This window comes from Sus scrofa, chromosome X (assembly GCF_000003025.6).
Source record: "Sus scrofa isolate TJ Tabasco breed Duroc chromosome X, Sscrofa11.1, whole genome shotgun sequence".
Lineage (NCBI taxonomy): Eukaryota > Metazoa > Chordata > Mammalia > Artiodactyla > Suidae > Sus > Sus scrofa.
Window position 1 is genome coordinate 88,074,861 of NC_010461.5, and position 27,682 is coordinate 88,102,542.

The 27,682-nt window shown below is 44.5% G+C and overlaps 1 protein-coding gene across 1 annotated transcript; it reads left to right on the top strand.

Moving 5' to 3' along the window:
• Positions 1-27,065, top strand: PRPS1 (phosphoribosyl pyrophosphate synthetase 1). The gene is made up of 7 exons (XM_003135301.4): positions 1-373; positions 14,171-14,354; positions 15,389-15,487; positions 16,902-17,026; positions 20,350-20,523; positions 24,402-24,561; positions 26,013-27,065. The coding sequence occupies exons 1-7, from the start codon at positions 252-254 to the stop codon at positions 26,103-26,105; spliced, it is 957 nt and encodes a 318-aa protein (XP_003135349.1). The 5' UTR covers positions 1-251; the 3' UTR covers positions 26,106-27,065.

The following is a 27,682-nucleotide window of genomic DNA, read 5'->3' on the forward strand; positions in this document are numbered from 1 at the left end:
AGGCGGAACTACGGCAAGGATCCGCCCCCTCGCTCGCGCTCAGCTAATCGGGGTGGGCGGGGTGTAAACTTCCCTGCTGACCCCGCCTCCCCGGCTCCGGGCAATTTAGAGTCGCGCGCCGGGCGGGAATGTAAGATGGCGGAGTAGCGACGCGAAGTGCTTAGTACTGAGTCTCCGGGCCGACTCAATTCGGATCTAGGCGGCAGCAGCAGGGATCGCTCAACAAAGAGAGCCTAGGGTAGTTGGCCAAGATGCCGAATATCAAAATCTTCAGCGGCAGCTCCCACCAGGACCTATCCCAGAAAATTGCCGACCGCCTCGGCCTGGAACTGGGCAAGGTGGTGACTAAGAAATTCAGCAACCAGGAGACTTGGTGAGGATGAAGTTGGGACCCGACCGGCCTCACCTGCCGGGGCGGACAGGGTCACACTTGGGCAGCAGAGGGTAGGGGGATGGGGCCACCGCGTGAGTTCCGCAGGGCCGAGGTGGTGGGGGGGAAGGGGCAGATCGGTAGCGAGCGTGCCCCACGGGCTGTTTCCGTTATTTTACCTCTCGCGGGAGGGTCACGCTAGTTCTCACCGTGCGGTGGGGTGGAGTCAAGATGGAGCAGGAGGCGAAGCTGCTGGGTTTAGACGGCAGGGGCTGGAGGACCCAACGCGGGGATGGAGGCTGCCCTAGAGCGACGAGAGGGGAAACACGTCTAGGCTCGGCAGTGGGGACACGTGGCTTTGTCGCTTCGCTGTTGAGCCATCCAGACCGGACTGGGTTCTCTTCAGAGCTTAGGCCGGCTTGCATGGGAGATCCTACTGCGTACTGAGTCCTCCTAGGCTTTCTCCTAGAGTCTAAGAAGCAGCTTTTCAATTCGAAACGGTGTCGGTCGGATTTTGTGTTGAGGGAGATTGATATTGTGTACTGAGGGCGCCAAAATTACTACCAAGGACTTCCCTCAGATTGGCAGGCGTTGGCTCTTCACATCTTTAGAATCGGAGCCATACTTAACTCAAATCTAGTCGAACGGATAAAATGATGCATTAACTGCATCCTGATTGCCAGCATCTCAGTTGGAGCGATCCAGAAAATCTTAGGGAACCTTAATTCTGAAATCCTCGACTTTTCCAAGTGTAGCTATTGATACAGACAATGCAGAAGCCTATTTTCAGTACCAGAGGCTATCCTGAACTTGCCCACTTCTTTTGACGCTGTGTGGGGAATTTAGGAAACAGTTTTATCCCTGAATGTTATTAAGATAATCAAGGAAAGATGGAGAGGAAGGCCAGGAAGGCATAGTGCATTGCAATGAATTTTTTTCATTGCTAATTAAATTTGCTCCCTCCGAGTTCCACCCTGCTCCCCCATCTTGGGGCCCTCTTATAAGATAACTTGGTCACCTGATCCTTTATACTCTTTCCCTCTAACCAGAGCATCTTCTGGTTCTGATAGGTGTTTTGTGTTTTGTTGTTACCCCATTGATCGAATCAGAGCAGTGCCCACTGTCTTATAGATTCAGCCAGTCATCTGTTAAGGGGGAAGTTCACCCCAGACCCAATGATCAGTTAAATTAGTGAAGATTGCTTTGAACATTTTTCCCTCTATGCTTTTGTTTCCTTTTTTCTTTCTTTAAACTCATTACCAAATTGTAGCTCCCCCCATCCTTTTTAGACCCTGCAGATAAAAGCATTCATCTGTAGTGGACAGCTTCCTGCTGGATGCTTGATCATCCGTGCCATTGGTTGTGATGCAAATGATAGTGCAAACACTGATGCCATCTGTAACCAGGCAATACCTTAGTCGAAAGAAACTAGCCAAACTGCCGCCTTTAACTTTAACCACACCATTATGACTCATGGGCTGTAATAAAGACAAAACAGGACCAGCCTTTGCAAGTGGCCGTATAGCTAGGGGACAAAAATGATTTTCACTCAGAGGTGTTTTTTGGTCCCCTTAGAGAACTGTGGTGATTAAGTCCTTTTCCTGGGTTTCTAAGAAAACTACAAAGACTTTATTTTTCCTTGTGCACCCTTTGCCTGGTGCAACACATCAGAACCCGAGGCGGTATTGGGAGAGCAGAGGGGGAGAACAATTTAGTGTTCTACTGATTGATTTATTGAAATTAGCAGCAGTCCCAATCTACTTCTCTGAGATAAAGGGCTGATTTCATTTTTAAACAACCAGACATGCTTAGAAACAGCCCAGTGTGGAAAATTGCTGACTGGTTAGGTTGCCTTGTTTCTGGCTTAATGATTAGCTTTTTAGTTCCATAGATGTTCTGAAATCTTCATTGAACATAATCGAATATGTTGCCTATGGAGCTCCCCCCACCCCCCAACCTTTGGCTTTTCTGCACTGTAGAAGTGGTAACTGCTGCCCTGTCTGACTCTTTGGGCTCTAAAGGTCATGGACAGGGCAGCTCAGTGGGTGCTGTGGGTCACCAGATGCGGAACTGCAGAGCCCATCCTCAGATGAGACTGTTTTGCTCTTTTGCTACAATTTGGCAGAAGCTCAGGGGTTGATGCTCTCTTGAGTAGAGTGGCTTCTCTTCTGAAGTCAGGCTCACTCTTTTGCTGTCCAGCGTTGGAGGAAACACACGTGTATGTGTGTGTGTGTGGATGTGGATGTATGACACACAACAGATAGAGGTTAAAAGCTCAGGCTCTGGAATTGGAGAAGGTGGATTTGAATCCCTAGTCTTTCTTTGTCTCAGTAATCTCATCTGTAAAGTAGTACCTACCCAGAGTTAGTGTGAGGATTAGATGAAGTAGAAGTAACGTTCTTATAATATTGTCCAACACAGTAAATGCACACTGTTGGTAAGGGGTGGTGGTGGTATTGCAGAAAATGTGGAAAATGTAGACAGGACAAGGGGGAAGAAAGACAGCCCAAGCAATTCCACCACCCAAGATAAGTTGTTCATATTTTGATTTATGACCTTCTAGATGGTTGTGTGTTTATGTGCTTTGTTAAACAATGTAAAACAGGCTGTAGCTTTCTTCACTTAGCAATATATATTTTGAATAGTTTCTCCCCTTAATTTTTAGTCTACCTTGTTTTAAATGGTTCTATAGTCTTGTCATGGTTTTGCTATAATTTTAGATAATCAAGTCCCTGTTTATGGCCACACCTCTGGCATATAGAAGTCCTCAGGCCACGAAATGAATCTGAGCTGCAGCTGCAGCCTATGCAGCAGCTGTGCAATACCGGATCCTTTAACCCACTGCACTGGGCTGGGGGTGGAACCTGCACCTCCTCAGCGACCCGAGCCAATGCAGTCGGATTCTTCACACACTGCACCATAGCAGAAACTCCAGATAGTTACAATTTTTGTTCTAATTCTTTTATATAAAACGCTTGAATATCAATCTTTTGACCATTTCTGATTATTTCCTTAGGGTAAATCTTTAGAAGGGGAATTACTAGGTATGCACCACTTTTCAGGCTTTTTGATACCCATTGCCCAATTCCTTTCCAAAAAAGTTGAACAAGTCTCTCCATATCAGCAATAACAGTAATATTAATATTCATTAATATATGGTAAATGCTTAAAATGTGCTAATTCCTGTGCTAAGCACTTTATACATATCTTTTATTTAATCCCCTCAGTACTACTGTGAGGGATTACTTTCACTATCCCTATTTTATGGTCGAAGGAACTAAGATTCAGTGGTTAAGTAACTTCCCCAGCTCTGGGTATTGTTCTTTAATTTTTTTGCTGATAGAGTATTTCATCTGGCTTTTGAAACTTTTGGGGTTTTTTGGGCCACACGCACGGCATATGGAAGTCCCCAGGCCAGGAATCAAATCTGAGCAGGAGCTGCAACCTACGCCACAACTGTGGCAATGCCGGATCCGTTACCCACTGCGCTGGGCTGAGGATTGAACCTGTCCCTCAGCAGCGACCCAAGCCAGATCCTTAAGCTGCTGTGCCACAGCAGAAACTCTGGCCTTTGAAACCTTTGAATGTACTAAATTTTTAAATTGAGGTATGGTTGATGTACAATATTATATATACGTTTCAGATATACAATATAGTGATTCACAATTTTTAAAGATTATATTCCATTTGTAGTTATTATAAAATATTGTCTGTATTCCCTGTGTGTTGTATAATATAGCCGTGTCATTTATTTATTTCATACGTAGAAGTTGGTGTATCTTTTGTTTTTGTTTTTTGTCTTTTTAGGGCTATACCCACAGAATATAGAGGTTCCCAGGCTAGGGGTCTAATCGGCGCTATAGCCGCTGGCCTACACCACAGCCACAGCCACAGCAGATCCGAGCCACATCTGCGACCTACACCACAGCTCACAGCAATGCCAGATCCTTGACCCACTGAGCGAGGCCAGGGCTCGAACCCGCAACCTCATGGTTCCTAGTTGAATTCATTTCTGCTTCGCCACGACGGGAAGTCCTAAGTTTGTATATCTTAATCCCCTACTCCTGCTTTGCCTCTCCCCTCTTCTTTTCCCCCACTGGTAACCACTAGTTTGTTCTCTATATCTGTGCATCTGTTTCCTTTTTTTTGTTATATTCACTAGTTTGTTATATTTTTTAGTAATATATAATACCATATATTACTTTTTATGTGTAAGTAATATATAGTATTTGTCTTTCTCTGACTTATTTTACTTAGCATAATACCCTCCAAGTCCATCCATGTTGTTGCAAATGGCATGATTTCATTCTTTTCTATGGCTGAGTAGTATTCCATTGCATATATATATACCATTATCTTCTTTATGGTATATATTTGTCTGTGTCGATGGACATATAGGCTGCTTCCATATCTTGGCCATTGTAAATAATGCTGCTGTCAACATTGGGGCGCGTATATCTTTTTGAATTGATATCTTCATTTCCTTCAGATATATACCCAGGAATAGAATTGCTGGATCATGTGGTAGTTCTATTTTTAGTTTTTAGAGGAACCTCCATACTGTTTTCCACAATGGTTGCACCAGTTTACATTCATACCCACAGTGTACAAGGGAACAGTGTACAAGCATTCCCTAAAAAAAGGGCTAGTAGTTGTAGTTTCTTTAATTTTCTTTTTTTTTTTTGCTTTTTTTTTTTGCTTTTTAGGGCCGCACACGTGGCATATGGAAGTTCCCAGGAGGCTAGGGGTCGAATCAGAGCTATAGCTCCTCATGAACCCACATCCTTATGGATCCTGGTCCAGTTCGTTAGCTGTGGAGCCACAAAGGGAATTCCTGGTGTAGTAGTTTCTTAAACAACTAACATACACCTCTCTTATGACCCAACAATTCTCTTGGTATTTACTCAAGCAAAACGAAAACACATGTCTATTTGAAAAATGAAAACACATATCCACTTGAAAAAACTTATAAAAGAATGTTCTTAACAGCTTCACTCAATAGCCAAAAACTTGACACAGTCCAGGTGTCTTTTTTGTTAATATATACTAAATGTTTTGCTATATGTACTAATTCTTCAATTCTCTTCAGTATTGTTAAATAACTTTAATTGGTTACTCTGGATAGGTTGAGAGGGGGATGACTTTAACCGTGGTTGTCTTGGATTTTCCTAGGAACTATATCCTTTATTAGTTAATCCCATGTATTTTGCATGTGCCAATATCTCCCTCTAAATTCTTGAGATTTTTCTTAAGAATACTTCCAATCAAAAGGCGCTTTTATTCTTTTCAAAAGTACCAGTGATATGAAACACCAAGTTAAGAACTTTTTTTTTTTTTGGAATGAAAGATTCTTTAGATTTTGTAGTGCTTTACAATTTTGAAACGCTCCATACATGTGATTTCATATAATCCCATAATAACCCCCCTCTTCTTTTTTCTTTTTTTGTCTTTTTGCCTCTTCTAGGGCCGCTCCCACGGCACATGGAGGTTCCCAGGCTAGGAGTCTAATCAGAGCTGTAGCCGCTGGCCTACACCACAGCTCACGGCCACGCCGGATCCTGAACCCACTGAGCAAGGCCAGGGATCGAACCTGAAACCTCATGGTTCCTAGTCGGAATCGTTAACCACTGAGCCGCAACGGGAACTCCAGAACTTTTTTTTTTTAAGGCACTTTTTTTTGGTCATTTTAGGGCCTCACCTGTGGCATATGGACGTTCCTAGGCTAGGGATCGGAGCTGTAGCCACTGGCCTATGCCACAGCCACAGTCACGCAGGATCCAAGCCATGTCTGCGACCTGCACCACAGCTCACAGCAATGCCAGATCCTTAACCCACTGAGCGAGGCCAGGGATCAAACCTACGTCTTCGTGGATGCTAGTCAGATTCGTTTCTGCTGAGCCACGATGGGAACTCCTCCTTAAGACACTTTTAAATTCACTTTATTTTCTTTCTGTGTTAAACATCCCATGCTAGTCAGTTGCACTTATGTCTGATGCTAAAGGTAAAGGAGAAACTGGTTTTTCTCACTGAATGGACGTAGCCAGTTGTCTGGCCTCCCCAGAACATCTGGGAGAATCAATGGCCCAGAACCACGTGGAGAACATGCCATTAGCTAGAGGGAAAGAACTAGGAGTATTACCCTTTAAATTGCTAAGCCAGATCTTTCCACCTGGTAGATTATATTAAGAGCAGACAGGTTTTAGGCACACCATCAATTGTTCTGCCATCCATCACTGCTAACTTATCTCTTAGACTTAGAGGAAACCATAGGAGTAACATTAAGGTTTTTTTGAGGATTTCATTGAATAGTCTATTGACCAAGCTATGTAGTCTGAGTGTAGTTGATGGGCTTTTTGCCGGCGGGGGGGGGGGGGGTGGGGTGCCAGTAGGCTTTATGAAACTCCACACATTATAGTACTAACTGGAGGGAAGCATGGGTCTTCATTTGTGAGACTAGAATTACATACAGTAAAATAAGAAGTTTCCGGGTCAGGGATTGAACCCGTACCACAGCATGACAACACTGGATCCATAATCTACTAATCCGGTGAGAACTCCTTTTTCTTCTTCCTTTTTTTTTTCTTTTTCAGCTGTACCTGTGGCATATGGAAGTTCCTGGGCCCGGGATCAAATCTGAGCTGCAACTGTGACCTACGCTACAGCTGCAGTAATGCCAGATCTTTAGCCCACTGCGCCAGGCTGGGGACCAAACCCCGAGCTGCCATGGAGACAGTGCCAGATCATTAACACACATTGCCACAGCGGGAACTCCCTTTTCTTTTCTTTTTAAAAGTATTTACTTATTTATTTATTTAGGCCAGGCCTGCAGCATGTGGAAGTTCTTAGCCTAGGGATTGAACCTGAGCCGCAGTAGCCCAAGCCACAGCAGTGACGGTTCTAGGCCACTAGGGAACTCATAGAATATGTGTGTGTGTGTGTGTGTGTGTGACTTCTACTAAAGCTATGTGTTTAGCAAATGCTCTCTGATGTTTAAGTTGGCAGTGAAAATTTAGTTTTATAAAATTTAATTTCCTGCTTTCAAGAAAGGATTTAAAAGTGTTTTTTATGGTAGTCACAGGTACAGAAAGTTTAAGTATATAGATCAGAAAGAAGCCTATTAGAACAAAGGACTATAGTAATTGTGCCAAGAATTTGGCATAAAGTGATTACTGAAGTTTATTTAGTGTTACTTTAAACTGTATCCCTTGGCTTCCTGGCAGCCAAAGGGATAAAGGGATAAAGGCATATGCAATGGATTATGTGGTTTTCATTTTCATAACTCTTGAGATACTTCCAGGCACAAAATTCTATGAATTTGATGGATGGGATCCGTAAATAAAGTGATAATGAGTAACGTAATGAACAATTAGGCAATTCTGTGGATTTTTTTTAATATTGACTTTGATAGTTGAGGCATTGGTAAAGGGAGATAAGCCACTCTGGTCTAAGTTTGTTGTTTTCTCGTCTAATTTGATAATAAGCCAGCTTTAGAAGAGATAATTAACCCGTCCCTCATACTGTCTTGGATCAGTTGTCAGACTGCAATTCCCTTGCTCCTAATCAAACAGCCTGAATGTTGAATGAATGTCTGGAGCACAGATGATAGTCTGTGTTCTTGACTGCAACAAGAGCCATAGGCTTCGGAGGCCCAATGGAAAGGACACGATTGGCTTTTTATTGGCAATCAGCGTGCCTAACTTCCATCCTCCAAAGAAGTGGAGGTCTTCGTTGAGGAGGTGAGGTGGAGGGGGTGACTGTGGGCAGGGCTTAAATTCTCTTGGGTTTTGAAGTCACTCAGATATTTGACGTCCTCGGTCAGGACCCTAGAGTTGTGCACCATTAAAACACAGAAGGGCCTCGTAGCCTGGAACCTCTCGGAGGGCAGGCAGTGTCAGTAAAGGAGATCTGGAAGCCCCTCTAAACTCCCTTGGCCTTTGACTTGGGCCTATCGCAATGAGGAACTTGCAGAATAGGTTCGCCTCCACAAGGTGCCATTCAGTCCTGTCCACTTGAGTAAATTTAACATGTTGTCAGTATAAACATATTTTTTTTTATTTATACTGCCTTCACAATAAGGTATGTATTTCACACTTACTGTGCCTCTCAGTTCAGTTACTCAGTCATGTTAGCCACATTGCAGGTGCTCGGTAACCACCCCCGGCCAGTGACTCCCATATTGGACAGTGATGTTATTTGGGGGGGGGGGGCAGTGGCATGCCTTGGGAAGTTCAGGCCTGTGGAAGTTCCTGAGCCAGGGATCGAACCCTCCCCACAGGATAACACTGGATCCTTAACCCACTGAGCCACCAGGAAACTCCACCTAGGCCTACACTTTGGAAAACATCAGATTGCTCTTCCAGGAAGCCCTCCCTGGCTCCCTCCTGCCTGTGCATTTGAACTTTGAAGAATATCTCCAGAAAGCAGTTTTGGCATTAGCGTAGTTGACATTGCCGACAGATTTAGTTGTTTCTGAAGGCCGATCTTGCCGATTAATAGATGTCTGTTCAGCTGTGTCCACAGAATTGCTGTATGGCTCATTATGTTGCTTGGCATCACTGCTTCAGGATCCCGCCAGAAAATTCTTTGTGGGCCCATCAGGTTGTAGTTCCACTCAAAATTAAATCTCTGTCCGCTGGGTATCTGTAAAAGGGCATGAGCAGATTTGTCAAAACATTTTGAAGAGGAGTTTCCATCGTGGCTCAGTGGTTAACAAATCTGACTAGGAACCATGAGGTTGTGGGTTCAATCCCTCGCCTTGCTCAGTGGGTTGAGGATCCGGCGTTGCCGTGAGCTGTAGTGTAGGTTGCAGACGCGGCTCGGATTCTGCGTTGCTGTGGCTCTGGCGTAGGCCGGTGGCCACAGCTCCAATTCGACCCCTAGCTTGGGAACCTCCATATGCCGCAGGAGCGGCCCAAGAAATGGCAAAAAGACAAAAAAAGAAAAAAAAAACCATTTTGAAGAAACACACTAGACCTACTTACCTCTAGTGTAAGGTGAGTTACCTTGTGGAGGATGAGAAACAGTCTTTGAAATTTTCACAATAGCAGGCCCACAGGAGGATCATACTCTAAGGTGAGCAGATGCATGAGGCAGTCTAATCTGCACTCATTCATTCATTTGTCGTGTCATTGGCACTGGCTGGCTGTGGTGCTTGACAGACTTGTCCCTGCTTTCATGGAGCTTGCATTCTAGTGGAGGAGACAAACGAGTGCATAAAAAATAAGATGATGAGAAGTTGCTGTTGTGGCTCAGTGGTGACAAACCTGGCTAGTATCCATGAGGACGCAGGTTTGATCCCTGGCCTCGCTCAGTGGGTTAGGGATCTGGCATTACCCTGAGCTGTGGTGTAGGTCGAAGATGTGGCTCGGATCTGGGGTGGCTGTGGCTGTGGTGTAGGTCAGCAACTGTAGCTCCGATTTGATCCCTAGCCTGGGGCAGGTGCACCCGCCCAAAAAAAAAAAAGGTGATGAGAAATCGTAATAAGTGTTCCGAAGGGAATAACTGGGATCAAGAAAGAATAACTGGAGAGGTCGTTTTATTTATTTGATTTAGTTATGAAACATTTAAACATATACAGAAGTAGACTAGTACAATGATCTCCCTGCCATGGCACCCATCACCCAGTTTAGCAGGTCTAATCTTGTTTCATCTTTTATTCCCCCTCCCCCCATCCCCCACAATTAGATTATTTTGAAGCCAACTGATATTATATCACCCTTATATATTTCATTAGTCACAATGGCATTTTCTTGCCTAAAAAAACTAACCGTAATCTCATAAAAATCAAATAATTAGCCAGTATTCAAATTTACTTGCCTCACAAAAGTGCTTTTTTTTTTTTAACAATTTGCTTGAATCGTTATGCAAATAAGGTTCCTACAGTGCAATTAGTTGATACTTTTCGGTTTTTGGGTTTTTTTTTTTTTTTTTGGCTTTTTAGGGCTGCACCCTCAGCATATGGAAGTTCTCAAGCTAGGGGTTGAATCAGAGCTACAGCTGCTGGCCTACACCAGAGCTAACAGCAATGCTGGATTCTTAGCCCACTGAGTGAGGCCAGGGATCGAATCCACATCCTCATGGATACTAGTCGGATTCTTTTCATAACAGGAACTCCCCTGGTTGATATTTTTCAAGTCATTTTTGATTTTACAGGTTCTTAATGAATGGAGGTTTTTTTTAACCCATTGCACCAGGCTGGGGATGGAACATGCACCTGCGGTTGGATTCTTAACCCACTGCAGTTGGATTCTTAATCCACTGCACCACAGTGGGAACTCTGTGACTTTTTTCTTCTTTTTTTGCCCAATCTGCGGCATACGGAATTTCCCTGGCCAGGGATCAAACCTGTGCCACAGCAGTAACCTGGGCAGCTATAATGACAATGCCAGATCCTTAACCTACTGCACCGCAAGAGAACTATTTTGATTGGAGACCTGAGAAATGAACGAGTTACTTGTAGGAAGAACATTCCAGGCAGTGGGAAGATGGTGCAAAGGCTTGGAGGTGGGAAAAGGTGTATTCAAGGGCTGGAAAGGAAGACAGTTTGACAGATGCCTGGTAAAAACTAGAGAGAACATATTTTGAGATGAGCCATTTCTCAAATTAACTTAAAACCAGAGTTCTCCAGATTCCCTTACAGCATTACTCAGTTTCTCATAAAATAGGCCTGGACTAGTTTCTTTTGACTTACTACAGAAGTGCCTTTGTTTTTAGTTATACTTTTATGACCTCAGCTTTTACCGAGGGCTGTACTAATGGTGTACTCAGTATACACAGGTATAATGATACACTTTTTGTTAAAATTGAATTTTGAAGTAATTGTAGATGAGCATGCAATTGTAAGAAAGAAGACGGAGGAGTTCCCGTTGTGGTTCAGCAGTTAACAAACCCAACTAGGATCCATGAGGATGCAGGTTTGATCCCTGCGTCACTCAGTGGATTAAGGATCCAGTGTTGCTGTGGCTCTGGTGTAGGCCAGCGGCTATAGTTCTTATTTGACCCCTAGCTTGGGAACCTCCATATATCTCGGGTGTGGCCCTAAAAAGACAAAAAAAGATAATTTCTAAAAAAAAAAAGAAAGAAACACGATGGAGAGAGCCTGTGTACCCACTATCCTGTCCTCCCAAGGTTCCCAGCCATAATTTTTCCAAGTACAGTTTTCTCGTAAAGCTGTAGTATAATGCAACAACGAAGTGACTGACATTGCTGGAGTCAAGATACAAAACCATTCTATCACCACAAGCACACCCAGGTTTTTCTTCCTCCTCCTCTGTAGTTTTTTTTTTTTTTTTTTAATATTGCCTTTGTCTGGCTTTGGTGTCTGGGTAGTACTGGCCTCACAAAATGAGTTGGAAAGTTTTCTCTCATCTATTTTCTGGAAAAGATTATGCAAAATTCATGTTAATTCTTTAAACGTTTGGTGGACTTCTCAGGCTAGGTTAGTAGTTTAGTTAGTTTGGTAGACATTTCTGTTTTAGGTTAATCTTCCAAGTGGTTTATCCATTTTATTGATTCCCCTCCCCCCACGAGCTAGCTTTTTGATTTCAGTGTTTTTTCTCTATTGTTTCATCTTTTTATTTATCTATTTTTTTTTCTTTTTAGGGCCGCATCTGAGGCATATGGAAGTTCCTAGGCTAGGGGTTGAATCAGAGCCACAGCTGCCAGCCTATGCCATAGCCACAGCTACGCCAGATTCGAGCTGTGTCTGTGACCTATGCCATAGCTTGTGGCAACACTGGATCCTTGACCCACTGATTGAGGCCAGGGATTGAACCCACTTCCTCATGGATACTAGTTGGGTTCTTAACCTACTGAGCCACAATGGGAACTCCTCTCTAATGTTTTACTGTTTTTAACCTCACTGGTTTCTGCTCTTATGTTTATTTCCTTCCTTCTGTTTATTTATTTACTTTTTTGCCCATTTTTCAGTGCCTGAAAGTTTATCTCCAGATAGCCCAAACTAATGTGTTTTCTTCTTTGTTCTGGCCACAAGGAATCTCAACTTCCCTGTTCTAATTGGTTTCTGGTTTGACTTTTACCATTTGCTTTTATTTTTCTTGCTTTACAATAGAAGCTGGCTCCCCCCCCCCTTTTTTTTTTACTCTTTTGGCCACCCTGTGGCATATGGAGTTCCTGGGCCAGGGATCAGATCCAAGCCACAGTTTCTGCCTATGCCACAGCTCTGGCAACACTGGATCCTTTAACACACAGTCCTGCGTCCAGGTGCTACTGAGATGCTGCTGATCCCATTGCACCACAGTGAGAACTCCGCTAGCCCCATTTTAAAAAATTCTTTTCTTTTTCTCTTTTTAGGGCCGCACCTGCAGCATATGGAAGTTCCTGGGGCTAGGGGTTGAATTGGAGCTGCTGCTGCTGGCCCACGCCACAGCCACAACCACACTAGATCTGAGCCACATCTGTGACCTGCACTGTCCCTTGTGGCAACACCAGATCCTTAACCCACTCTCAGTGGGCCAGGGATCAAACCACATCCTCACAGACACCACGTCAGGCTCTTCACCTGCTGAGCCACAAGGGGAACTCCTAATTCTTTTCTTAAAATTGTAGTTGACTTATAATGTTGTGTTATAACCCTATTTTTTTTTAAGTAGGATCCTTTCAGTTATTACTTGGATTGGAAAGGAATAAATATTAAATAACAATTATCTCTTATATCAGCTTCTGGCAATGGAATTATCTCGTTGAAGATTTTCCCTTCATCCACATTTCTTTTCATCTACACACTCTACATACACATGTGCCCACACACATTGCCACCTCACCTAGAGAATTAATTGGGGAAGTGGTGTTGCTTTGAGGTGTCACTGAGGTTATTATTTTTTTATTATTTTTAATAAGTTATTCTTGGTAAGGATCCAAGTATGAATCGTAAAACTTTCATTTTATCGTAAAATATAGCCTTACTCCATAATTAGAGTAACTTGCTATGGACTTTTTTTAAAAGAAGAGTTGCTAATTGGACCAGACTACAGTTAGCACAGAATGAGGGCAAGGACCACATCTGTTATCCACCATGTCCCTGGCACCTAGTACAGCGACGGGCATATAAACATTTAATATTTGTTCAGTTGGGAGTTCCCATTGTGGCACAGTGGAAACGAATCTGACTAGTATCCGTCAGGATGGCAGCTTCGATCCCTGGCCTCGTTCAGTAGGTTAAGGATCTGGCATTGCCCCAAGCTTTGGCATGCAGCCAAGTTGCTGTGGCCGTGGCATAGGCCAGCAGCTGCAGCTCCAGTTCGACCCCTAGCCTGGGAACTCCCATGTGCTACAGATGCGGCCCTAAAAAAAAACAACAACAACAACAGCAACCAAATTTGTTCAGTGAACTGCCAGTATGGCAGATGTGGTACCGTCTGCTGTAGAAAGCATCATTATGGAACGGTAGTGATTCACTCCATAATATGAGCTCTACTTCTTTGGTTATATATGGATTGTGACAGTCCTAGATACCATACCAAATTTGCTTTCACACATAGGAAATGAGATAGCCTGCCTGCTGAAATTAGAGTCCACTTACTTCTAAGTACCTTAGCCAGTCTTTTTCATGTCATGTCACTTATAAAGATAGGTGATAGGTGTATAGTACACTGAAGTGAACTGAGGCAGTAAACTGGTTCTGGTATAGGGGCTGTTCCAGGGGAATCTGCTGGAGTCTCAGGGGATCAAGTTCACATGCACCTGTAACCCCTTCATAGCATACTAGTGGGGAAGCCGTGTTTTTTTAGACCTGCCTGTCTACAGTGCTTTAAAATCTATTGTTGTGATGCTTTCCTGTAGTGTGGAAATCGGCGAAAGTGTGCGTGGAGAGGATGTCTACATTGTTCAGAGTGGCTGTGGCGAAATCAATGACAATCTCATGGAACTTTTGATCATGATTAATGCCTGCAAGATTGCTTCAGCCAGTCGGGTTACTGCAGTCATCCCGTGCTTCCCTTATGCCCGGCAAGATAAGAAGGATAAGGTAGGATCGGAATCTCCTTTTTGTCAATTCTTTTCTTTTTTTTTTTTTAATCAGGGGAAGCAGGGGTACTTGCCCAAAGTCAAAAAAAAAAAAAAAAACTTCCTTAATTATCAAATGTATATTTAGAGGCTCTTATTTTTTATTTTTTATTTTTATTTATTTGTTTATTTTTTGTCTTTTTGCTATTTCTTGGGCCGCTCCCGCGGCATATGGAGGTTCCCAGGCTAGGGGTCGAATAGGAGCTGTAGCCACCGGCCAACGCCAGAGCCACAGCAACGCGGGATCCGAGCCGCGTCTGCAACCTACACCACAGCTCACGGCAACGCCGGATCGTTAACCCACTGAGCAAGGGCAGGGACTGAACCCGCAACCTCATGGTTCCTAGTCGGATTAGTTAACCACTGCTCCACGACGGGAACTCCTTATTTTTTATTTTTTGCTTTTTAGGGCCACACCCGAGGCATACGGAGGTTCCCAGGCTAGGGGTCGAATCAGAGCTACAGCTGCCGGCCTACACCACAGCCACAGCAACTTGGGATCCAAGCCACATCTTCGACCTGCACCACAGCTCACGGCCACGCAGGATCCTTAACCCACTTAGCAAGGCCAGGGATCAGACCTGTGTCCTCACGGATACTAGTCAGATTGGTTTCTGCTGAGCCACGATGAGAACTCCCTTAAAAGAGATTTTAATAAAATTCTTTCAAAAATGACTTTTAGAGTCTGCCTAATTTAAGTGATTGAGCATTGGAAACACTTGAATATTCAAGGCTGAAAATATGTATATGAAGAAAATGGAAGGTAGGAAGGTATTTTCTGAAATATGTGTCCTGATTTGGAAAAACGATATTCCACTTCATATTTGTGCTAGGCTGTGATCTATTCAGAGTCAGTGGCCGTGTCACGTTCTGTGAGTTTCCCGGCAGCGCAGTGCCTTAAACACAGTAGGTGCATAATAAATAGCTGCTTCTTGAGCAAAATGAATTGCTTCTCATATTGGCTTTTTCTTTCTTTCTGTCCTCCCCTGCATTTAGAGCCGGGCTCCAATCTCAGCCAAACTTGTTGCAAATATGCTCTCAGTAGCAGGCGCAGATCACATTATCACGATGGACCTGCATGCTTCTCAAATTCAGGTATCGGTGGAAGCTAAATGTTGGCTTAGGAATTATTAGGGATTAGGAAAAGGGGGGAGAAGAGGATTGATAATGCTGAAGAGCACAGCAAAGCAAAAACTGCCCAAGTATAGCTCAAATAAACTAGACATTTTCAACATCCTCACCTTAAGCATGGTTCATGATCTTAGGCATGAACTGAGGTGGTTGGATAGGAAGGCAGTCTGTGACTCTGGGAAGAGGGTAGGCTTTGGCATCAGACTTAGTTTGAATGCTGGCTCTAACACTTAACTAGCTTTGTAAGCTTGGGCAGGTTATTCAACTTCTCTGAACATATACTGCTTTGTTATTGAAGTATCAAGTAAGATATTAAATACTTGGTAAAATGCCTGGCTGATTAAAGGTACCAAATAAGTGGGAACGGTTATTGTCATCGTTAAATATATTTTTTGTTTATTTAATTTATTTTCTTCTTTCTACGGCCCCACCTGCAGCATATGGAAACTCCCAGGCTAGGGACCGAATCGGAGCTGTAGCTGCCAGCCAGCCGACACCACAGCTATAGCAACGCGGGATCTGAGCCGAGTCTGAGACCTACACCACAGCTCGTGGCAATGCTGGATCCCCCACCCACTGCGCAAGGCCAGGGATCAAACCCGAATCCTCACGAACACTATGTCAGGTTCTTAACCTGCTGAGCCACAGTGGGAACGCCATCATCATTAAATTTAGAGCCATAGACAATGGAACCTACTTTCTAGGATAAACACAGAGTTAGGGGAGCAGAATACCACCTTATATTTCATACTTTATACAGACTTTGAAATCATTATCATTGGAGGTTTTTGGGAATCCACTGAGATATAGGACAGGTGATTATACTCATTTTATAGAAGAGGAACCAATGAGTTGTAAAATACAACTAATCTCTAGCAACTAGTGTTAGAACACAGCTCCCCTGACTTCTAGTTACTCTGGTTACTCTCTCTCTGTGACCATTTATGATAGATGCCTTCCACTAAGTTTATATACCATAGCATCTCTAACTGGCTTACCAGTTCGCTTTTGCTCCTTAACAAACCAGCCCAACATTTAATGGCATAAGGTAGTAAATATTTATTTCCTCATGGGTCTGCCTGTTGGCTGGGTACTTCTGGTCTTGGCTGGACTTGGCCATTTTCCCGAGAGCTCGCTCATGTGCCTATGGTTCATTGTAGGATAGCCCAGGGCTGGCTTTGCCCGTCATGGCCAGGCTCTCTTGCACAGCCCAGATTCCAGGAGCCTCTTTTCACAGTCGGCCCCACTGGGCATGCCTTCTGGTCTGTTTGTTACAGGAAAGTATCCTTTGGGCAAGTTGCTGTTCTCTTTGTGTTCAACATTTATAAAAGGAAGAGAAGGAAAAACGAGGCAAAACTGACCCAGCTTCTTTCAACAGGGCTTTTTTGATATCCCAGTGGACAATTTGTATGCAGAGCCAGCTGTCCTCAAGTGGATAAGAGAGAACATCTCTGAGTGGAGGAACTGCACCATTGTCTCACCCGATGCTGGAGGAGCTAAGAGGTATGGTTGCAAGTTGTATTATTCTCAACTTTGAATTGGAAAAAGCTTTCAGTTGTGTCAGAAAGTAATTTTTTTTTCTGTCAAAGTGACAGTCTTTTTTCATGCAAATTTAAAAAAATTTTTTTATTTTTATTTATTTACTTTCTATTTTTCTTTTTTGCTTTTTAGGGCCACACCCTCGACATATAGAAGTTCCCAGGCTAGGGGTTGAATTGGAGCTGCAGCTGCCGGCCTATGCCACAGCCACAGCCACACGGAATCTGAGCCCCATCTGTGACCTGCACCACAGCTCACGGCAACGCCAGATCCTTAACCCACTGAGCGAGGCCAGGGATCGAACCTGCATCCTCGTGGATCCTAGCTGGGATCGTTAGCCACTGAGCCACGAAGGGATCTCCCTATTTTTATTTTTTTTGTTATAGTTGATTTATAGTATTTTGTCAATTTCTGCCGTACAGTAAAGTGACCCAGTTTTACATATATATACATTCTTTTTCTCACATTATTCTCTGTCATGTTCCATCACAATTTTTTTTTTCTTTTCTTAAAGTTGATTTACAATGTTGTGTTAGTTTCAGGTGCACAGCAGAGTAATTCAGTTATTTATACATAGGTATTCTTTTTCAGACTCTTTTCCATTATAGGTTATTACAAGATATTGAGAAGTGATAGCCTTGTACTTCAGAGTCGATGTGCTGATAACCGGACATGGGCTGGATATGGGTTTTTTTTGTTTTGCTTTTGGGTTTTTTTGTTTGCTTTGCCACACCCAGGGCATGCAAAAGTTCCCGGCCCGCTGCAGCGACCTGAGCCATGGCAGTGGCCACACCAGATCCTTAACCCACTGAGCTACCGGGGAGGTCCTAGATATGGTTTTCCCCACTCCTGTTTGACTTGCCTGAGTTACTACCGAAAAGCTAAGATAGCAGCGGGGGCGGGGGGCACTGAATAGTCTGCTGTCAGGGGCTTGACCATAACCCATCAGTGCAGGGTCAGCAACGCTGTTGACCAGCAGGAGGGGTTTCCTAATGCATGGCACCTGCAATCAAAGCCCATGGTAATTGCGAACAAGTTAAGCTTTCACGTACCTCTTCATGCATCAGATCGTTTTGATCCTTTGGATTAAAATATTAAGCAGGAAGGCAAAGAAAGTGTGGTGATTATATTTAAAGGCAAGCTCTGAACATTCTAAACAAACTGATTGCCAGGGCCTGCCAGTCTCGGTGCTTCAGCTCACGTGGCGCAGACTAAGTGCTTTTCATTTCCTCGGCGGCTCACTCGTTAGTAAGGCATTCAAGAGCGCGCCACGTGTCCTTCTTGTTGTGGAAATAGAATGAAGAGCTGCAGAACACAGACGATTAGGAAACTCGAATGCAGATCTTCCCAAAAGCCATTCAGATCTTGAATAACGGTTTCTCAACAACCTCTTTATTTCAGGAACTTCAACAGAACTGATAAGCTGAGAGCCTTCGTTCTGTTCCTTCTCCAGCCAGATGTATGGCTGTGTGAGTCCCATGTCACCGTACCATCTGTAATACTAGAGACAGAGCCTAGAAAACCTCCCCCGCCCCCATGGTGGTTGTCATCCTTGTCTTGGGCATTCTTTTCACGTCTTCCACGGGGGCTTAGAAAACAGTCACATTCGAAATAAGTAATCCAGCAGGATTTTCCTTCCAAAATTGGGTACAGAAAAACTTTCAGTGGATGATTTATTGCTACATGATTTTGTTTCTTTGTTGACAGTTTTCTTTTAGCGATGCAATATTCTCAGTGAGTGGCTATCATTTCTGTCTTGGCAGGGTTTGGAGACTAGACAGAGAGAGATTCTGGTGTGATTGTGACTTGCACTGTAGTTCTCCTCTCGAGGATATAGGGACTTTTTTTACTTTTTTTTTTTTTTTTTGCTTTTTAGGGCCATGCCCGTGGCATATGGAAGTTCCCAGGCTAGGAGTCAAATCGGAGCTACAGTTGCCAGCCTACACCACGGCCACAGCAATGCCAGATCCAAGCTGCGTCTATGACCCACACCACAGCTCACGGCCATCCGGGATCCTTAACCCACTGAGTGAGGCCAGAGATCGAACCCTCATCCACATGGCCACTAGCAAGATTCATTTCCGCTGAGCCACAATGGGGATTCCCAGAATATAGTGACTTTTTCTAGCTCTTTATCAGTCACTGAGCTTGTCAGCCATTGAGTTGATGGTTTGGGATGCTTGTGATCATGGCATCTGTTTCATCTGAGTAATCATTCCAAGCAGATTGGTAATTCTGAGCCCACACAGGAGGAATGGAGAGCACAGGATATGTATGGGTCCTTTAGATCAGGGTACAAATGTTGCCTAGTTGTAGTTCAAATCTTGTTTGTTCTCTCTTACAAGGGCACAGGTTCTCCCTTATTTAGCACAAACTCAGATAGGTGACCATCGTCAGAAGGGAAACAGGACATAATGCTCTGGCTGGATCAGTACTACATTAAAAAACAAAACCAAAGCACAGGCCTCTTCACACATCATAAGAATGGCACAGTGGAGCGTGACCGTGCATGTCACAGGGGCAGCCCAGTCATATACACCGAATGCACTGCCATTAGAGTGAATTACATGGTATTTTGTCTCCAGATTTGTCTTCTTTCCCACCTTTTAGTCTGGTTTGTGTTACCTTGAAATTAAAAAAAAAAAGAATTCTGTTTTGATTTGAAGATACTTGTGGGCCATACAGCAAGATGCTCGGTTTGCCCAGTTCATTGGTCTGACTCTCTTTCTAGCAGTCATTAAAGGAACTCCCAGGCTTGGTGTCCAGGTACAGTTGACATGGACAGTGGGTGGGTCACTGAGGGGACTGTGATGAGGGCACAGGCATTGGAGCAGGCTGGGTACTACTCCTCTTCCCACCAAGGTCAGGTTCACCTTGGCACGTCAGACTGGGATGATCTGTACTCCTGGCATTAACCAAGTCTCCTCTCTCCCCTTCTGCTGCCAGTCCAGGACACAAACACACCCTAGCATTAGACCGCTTCCTGGGATGGCTGAGCGTGTCTGTCTATCCCCTACTGTGACTCAGAACGAATTATAATCTAAGCTTGACTAATACATTCATAAACTGTTCTCAGGAAATGGATGCATTTTTAGTCTATAAACCCCGGTTTGTGATGCCAATCAATCATGGTTGCTTTCCTCCAACCCCAGGAACTGTTGGGTTTCCAGGAGTATTCTCCCCCAGAAAATAAGCCCATTCTTCAGTTCCTTTCTTTTGTCTTAAGATACACACACACACACACACACACACACACAGGTTTTAACCGTGCACACTCTGTTTTGCAGAGTGACTTCCATCGCAGACCGGCTGAATGTGGACTTCGCCTTGATTCACAAAGAACGGAAGAAGGCCAATGAAGTTGACCGCATGGTGCTGGTGGGGGATGTGAAGGACCGGGTGGCCATCCTTGTGGATGACATGGCTGACACTTGTGGGACAATCTGCCATGCAGCTGACAAGTGAGTGCCTAGTGGTGAGGCTGAGCGTTAGAAGTTGAAAAGCTGCTATCTGGAGTTCCATTGTGGCTTAGCGGGTTAAGAACCCGACACAGGGTCCATGAGGATGCAGGTTCTGTCCTTGGCCTCGCTCAGTGGGATAAGGATCCAGCATTGCCGTGAGCTGTGGTGTAGGTTGGAGACACAGCTCGGATCCCGTGTTGCTATGGCTGTGGCATCAGCCAGCAGCTGCAGCTGCAATTCAACCCCTAGCCCGGAAACATCCATATTCTGCAGGTGAGACCATAAAAAGAAAAAAAAAAAGCTGTCATCTGAATGCCTTAAGCTTGCTGATTCTTTTTGGAATTGAGTTGAAGGGATGTTAACTAGCTCTCTTTTGTCACCCTAGACGCAAATCACAATGCATGTAAATTGATGAGTTTTCCAGATTTCTTTGTTATTGTGCTAAACTATGAAATTTGCCACTTCGAAGTGTACAATTCAGTAGCTTTAGTTGCATTCACCATGTTGTGCAATTCTCACCACTTTACTTCCAAAATTGTCTCATCACTCTGAGTACTCTATTTTTTTTTTTTTCGTCTTTTTTGGGCCACACCCACAGCATATGGAGGTTCCCAGGCTAGGGGTGTCATTGGAGCTGTAACCACTTGCCTACACCACAGCATACCAACTCGGGATCTGAGCCGCATCTGCAACCTACATCACAACTCACCGCAGTGCCAGATCCTTAACCAAGGGATCGAACCAGCAACCTCATGGTTCCTAGTTGGATTCGTTTCTGCCGCACCATGACAGGAACTCCTGAGTACTCTATCTTTGATAGTTTTTTCAAAACAAGTTAAAATGAAAAATCCATAGGTAGACAGAAATATATTCCCATATTTATATTTTACCTAAGCTGGAAACCCTGGCCTTACCTCTTGACTATCCATTTGTTTTTCAGGGTTTTTTTTTTTTGTCTTTTGTCTTTGTCTTTTCAGGGCCGCACCTGCGGCATATGGAGGTTCCCAGGCTAGGGGTATAATTGGAGCTACAGCTGCCAGCCTACGCCACAGCTACAGCAACGCCAGATCTGAGCGGCATCTGTGACCTACGCCACAGCTCCTGGCAACGCTGGATCCTTAACCCACTGAGCAAGGCCAGGGATCGATCCTGCAACCTCATAGTTCCTGTCGGATTTGTTTCCACTGCGCCATGATGGGAACTCCTTGACTATCCATCTTAGCTGCTGCTGCCTTCATTCGTATTCCTTCTCATCGCTTGCCTGCACTGTTTCGAATTGCTTTCCCTCTGTTCTCTGCAGCCAGTCACGCATCACACTCCATCTTTCACATGGCTGCCCTGCTTATCTTCCTAAAAAACTAAGGCTAGATCCCCTGACTCCTCCTTTAAAACCTTAAGGGGCTCCCTGTTGCTTACAATTCAAGCCACGATAGACAGCATTGTTTCATAATTTCTTATTTTGGCCATGCTGGTGGTATGTGGAAATTCCTGGCCCAGGGATTGAACCTGTGCCACAGCAGTGACCCAAGCCACAGCTTGACAATGCCGGATCCTTAACCCACTAAGCCACCAGGGAATTCCTGTCATAATTTTTTTAAACTTTCAAGTGTCCAGACTTTGCACAGCACCTAGTGTATAGATGTAAACAATTGCTGAATGATTTCCTGGTTTGGATCCTGGAGTTTATATCCTTATAAACCCCCTTTTATCCTCTTAGTAAGGTAATGTTAATTGCTCTCTGAACATGATAGTGTTTCTTTCTTGTTCATGGTGTGCTCCAATGCCAGTCCCCTTTCGTGTCGGAGGCCAGCTCCGGTGGCCAGGGAGCATGCACTTCCCGATCGGAGAGGGACGCGCGTCGGCGAATGTACATATGGAGACAGCCTCTTTGTCCCTTCTTTCAGGGCGCTGGACTGCTCAAGCTTTATTGGCAACAGTGGTTGACTCTATAGACAGTTTTTCACTACAGATTACATTACAGTGTTGAAAGTACACTGGTTAACTCTTAGATGGTATAGCAGCTATGCATCCTGTTTTAAGATCTCTATCTTAACTAAACTTAGTGAGTACTTTGAAGAGGCCATAAAACACAAGAATTTAGCATTCACAAACCTTGTTTGTAGACTGGTGCTTATCTTCAAAGTGTTATGGCAGGGAGATAGTGTAAGTAAATATAAACCAACTTAATTAAACTGGCTACCACTAAAAAGCTTTTAAAATCAAAGACAAAACTCACAGCTAGGTTTTTTTGGATAAGATATGGCTAACTTCTATGGACCTCATTAAGATCCTAACTCTAAAGTTTACTATATAACTAGTTAATAGATAAACACTATGTTTTAACTAAGTTGGATTTAAATAGGGGAAAAGTCCTTCAGGATGAAATTTTTATTATACTATTGTTGTAATTTTGTTAAGTCACAAATCACCACAGGACAATAAGAATGGGAAATAAGAATAATAAGTAAATAATCAGGAAAGACTGAGAAAAACTGAATAACAAATAAAACAGCAGGAAAGACTAGGTCACCCGAGAAACAATCCATGTTCTCCAGTGCAAACACGGAAATTGCTTTCCCAGGAAAGCCCCAATTCTTCCCCATCAACATCAAAATGAGAGCTGTGTAACCTGAGGCCTACCCTCAGCTTGCACCGTGCAGGCAGGCTTTCATCCTGACCAGAGGCCCACCTTCGGCATGGCACTGTTCAGGTGAGCTTTTATCCTGACCAGAAGCCCACCTTCGGCTTGTACCGTTCAGGTGAGCTCCCTTTCTTGGTTAGGAACCTGCCTTCAGGTTTTTCTGCCATCAGGCAAGGTCTTTTTTTTGAGTCCCTGCATCTTCTCGGCTCCCCGCACTTTCGGTCCTGTAGCGCTGCATCTTTGACTATGGCTTCCAAGATTACCTTGGAAGACATTTCCGTTTTGGCCAGCCAGAAAGGGAAGAGAGCATGGAGGACCCCCCAGTATCTGTCCACATTTAGTTAGCCAGAATTAAGTCACATGGCCACACCTAACTGCAAGGGAGGCTGGGAAATGCAGTCCAGCTGTGTGCTAGGACAAAGAAGAGACAGATTTTATTGCGCATAGCAGTCTGCCACAGCCCTTTGATACCAACCCAAACCTGTTCATATCAACTCTTGGTCCATTTCTCTCTCCTTGCTATCTGAAGACTGAATTGCATCCCCCTAAAATTCAGCCCTAATGGAATTTTGGTGTTTGGAGATGGCACCTTTGGGAGGTAATTAGGTTTAGGTGGGGTCATGAGGGTGCAGCCCTCATGATGATATTGGTCCTCCTTATAAGATGAGACACCAGGAGTTCCCGTCGTGGCGCAGTGGAAACGAATCTGACTAGGAACCATGAGGTTGCCGGTTCTATCCCTGGCCTCACTCAGTGGGTGGTATTGCCGTGAGCTGTGGTGTAGGTTGCAGACATGGCTCGGATCCTGTGTTGCCGTGGCTGTGGTGTACGCCAGCGGCTGTAGCTCCGATTAGACCCCTAGCCTGGGAATCTCCATGTGCCGTGGGCGCGGCCCTAAAAAAGAAAAAAAAGAGGAATGAAGAGACATCAGAATCTCCCTCCCAACCTCTATCCCCACCTTGCGGTGTATGCACACAAAGAGGTCATACGAGCACACAGCAAGATGATGGCCCCCATAAACCAACAGAAGAGGTCTGAAAACAAAACCTACCTTGCTGACACCTTGATCCTAGACTCTCCGACCTCCAGAAACAAGTGAGAAAGAAATTCTGTTTAAAACCATCCTGTCTGTGGCATGTTGTTATGGCAGCCCAATCTAAGACGCTCCTCTTCCCTAACTCGGATTTTATAGTGACAAGGAAGATTACTCCTAATCAGCTCTTGCTTTTTCCTGTAGACTCCTCTCAGCTGGAGCCACCAGAGTTTACGCAATCCTGACTCACGGAATCTTTTCGGGCCCAGCCATTTCTCGCATTAACAATGCGTGTTTTGAAGCCGTAGTCGTCACCAATACCATACCTCAGGAGGATAAGATGAAGCATTGCTCCAAAATACAGGTGAGGATGACATCGTTAGAAAACAAGATTCCCCTGAGTCTTTAGGAGGTGGTTCCATGTGTTGAATTAGGTGTTTGGATTCTGGAGATTTTCCCCTTTGCTCTCAAGCTTTGGTCATCTGGATCTGGGACCCAAAAGGAAAAAAAGAGATCATGTGTCTAAAAAATTCAAACAGGAGTTCCCATCGTGGCTCGGTGGAAACGAATCTGACTAGCATCCATGAGGATGCAGGTTCGATCCCTGGCCTCGCTCAGTGGGTTAAGGATCTGGCATTGCCATGAGCTGTGGTGTAGGTTGCAGACGCGGCTCTCGGATCCCATGTTGCTGTGGCTGTGGTGCAGGCCAGCAGCTATAGCTCCGATTCAACCCCTAGCCTGGGAACTTCCATATGCTGCGGGTACGACCCTAAAAAATAAAAAAAGACGAAAAAAAATTTAAACAGCTGGACCTCAGAATCTCTGGAGGATGGAGCCCAAGATTCTACATTTGAACAGGCTCTCCCAGTGATTGTGATATACATTCAAGTTTTCAGGTCCATGCTTTGCATTGTGTGTGTGTCACTCGTAACTCTTGGCCCCTGCAAACATAATATGAAACCTTTAAACTGATGGTATGCTCCTTAGAACCTCGGTGTTTCTCCAAGTGTGCTCTGGAAACCACCTAATTATCCTGGGTTCTTGTTAAAATAGAGATGGCTTTGCTCCATCCAGGGCCTGCAAAACCAGAGGTCATGGGACCGGTATTTTAATTTTCTCAGGTCATTGTTAGACAATAAGGTTTGCTATTGCACTAAGAGAACAAGGCCTTGCTTAATTTAAAAAATATGTACAGTAATCCATTAGCTTTCTGAAATATGTGGAAATCAAGGGTTGCTGTCTTTTTTTTTTTTGTCTTTTAAGGGCCGCACCCACAGCATGTGGAAGTTCCCAGGCTAAGGGTCCAATCGGAGCTGTAGCTGCTGGTCTACACCACAGCCACAGCAATGCCAGATCCGAGCCGCGTCTGTGGCCTACACCACAGCTCATGGCAATGCCGGATCCTTAACCCACTGAGCAAGGGCAGGGATCAAACCCACATCCTCATAGATACTAGTCGGGTTCGTTACTGCTGAGTCACAACAGGAACTCCAGTGTCATTCTTAAGGATTTTTTTTTTCCACTTAAATATTCATTCTTTCATTCCTAAGAATTTTAAAATGCCAACCCACCACCATCTCGGTGAGCCTGAGTCAGAGTTTTTCCTCCATTAGCATTTTGACTCTCTCCCAAGTGGTTGGTTCTATTTAAAATGTGCTTACGAAGAACAGCTGGGTGTGGGCTCACTTGGGGAAACAGCACAGTGCAGCAGGCTTAAGGAGAAGGACCCTCTTTTGGCTGCTCAGCAGTGTCTGCAAACTGGCCAGTCCCCTGGGTCTATAGGAGGCTAACCTGATGCTTTTCTCGGCTTCCTAGGTGATCGACATCTCCATGATCCTTGCAGAAGCCATCAGGAGAACTCACAATGGGGAATCTGTCTCCTACCTGTTCAGCCATGTCCCTTTATAATAGAATAACTTCTGAGGCATGGAAAAAATAAAGTGAGCCCCGCCCGTTATCTTCCCTTGGTATTTGATGAAAACCCCAGCAGAAGACCCAGCTTGTTGCAGTGTAGCTTTCTACATCCCATGTTGGGTATAGGAGCGTTTCTCCTAAATTACAGAATGTTTGAGATTAACTGCTGGGATCTCCTACCTGTATTGTCTTGTCCCAGCTTCTCTGCTCTTGTGAGCCTCCTAGCTTTAACTGCAGACAGCTCAGCTGCAGACACAAGTGCAGACTTTGGAAAGCGTTGTGTAGGGTGTCTGAATGTCTCTGGGGAAGCTCAGACTACTTTGCATGTGAAGGCTTCAGTCCCCACCCCACCCCCACCCCCGCCAGACCCCTCCACACACAACGTGTGACAAGTTCTCTAAAGTCTCTACTAAATTACAGCAAGAGCCAGGCAGCCCCAACCCAGCTCTGGTCCCCTGAGGCCCTGTAGGTAAGGCTGGAGCAGCTCTAGGGCGGGAGCCTGAAGGAAGGCCACCCACCGTGCAGCAAATGCTTCTTGGGAGGAAAAAGCCTGATGCTTCACCCTGTGCTTGGATTCTGTCGCTTGGATCCTGCTTTGTCCCCATTCCTTTCCATTCGGCCTGACCTTCTTTTCCTGACCAAATGTCCTCTTGGTCCCAAATGATCGTTGTGCCATAGTCTTCTGGAAGGCTTTCCTGCTCTAGAACCTGTAGCATTTCCATGAGATTATTTCGCTGTAGCTTAATCTTCCTTTGCCCACGGCCACCGTGGTAGTGGGGGTTAGGTGGTGGTGTAGTGCCTTTTGATTAATTTAACTATTTAACGATCATCTTCCTTCTCTTGGATCTGTTTGGCCTCTCTAATGACCTGAGATTTCTGTTAAAAGGTTGATGTTACTGTCTCCTGTAGAAGAAACTAATAAAGTGTCCGTGTGAACGCGGGTCTGTATCTGTACTGGTCTCTCTGCCAAAGCTTTGGTTTAGGTGCCTGGCCGCCCAATGACACCGCTTCGCTTCTTTTTTTCTGAGCTATTAACTGCACTGTTAAGCCTCGAGTAGACACAGCAGCAGTTTTCTTCAGCTTGTAAGACCTTACAATGCCTGGGGTTAACTGCGAACCAGATATGGTGTAATTTTGGGCATTACACTTGAATGACAGGCTGAATAATGCTAATGCCCCCGGGATCTCTGGTTCTTAACTGCTGGATGAGACTTAGGTGTTTTCTTAGGGGAAGAGAGTAGTTTCTATAACGTATTCACTTTGAGCCAGTTTTGCCCAACTCCATCCGTAGTTGACACACATTTAGCATTTACTTTCAGCCCTTCTAATTATAGTGCATTCCAAAATGTTAAGTGAGTTTCTTTGTGCATCATCAAGTAAGGGCACCCTGACTTTTGGGGACGTTAAATGCTTCTGGAGCTCTGTGAAGGGCGTTCCCTGGTTTTTGAAGCCTGATCCTGCTTTTGTTTTCACCTTATGTTGAATATTGGGGTATTTACTTTACTTTTGACAAAAGTGATTTCAAAAGGGACCGAAGTGACGGAAGTTCCCATTGTGGCCCAGTGGTAACG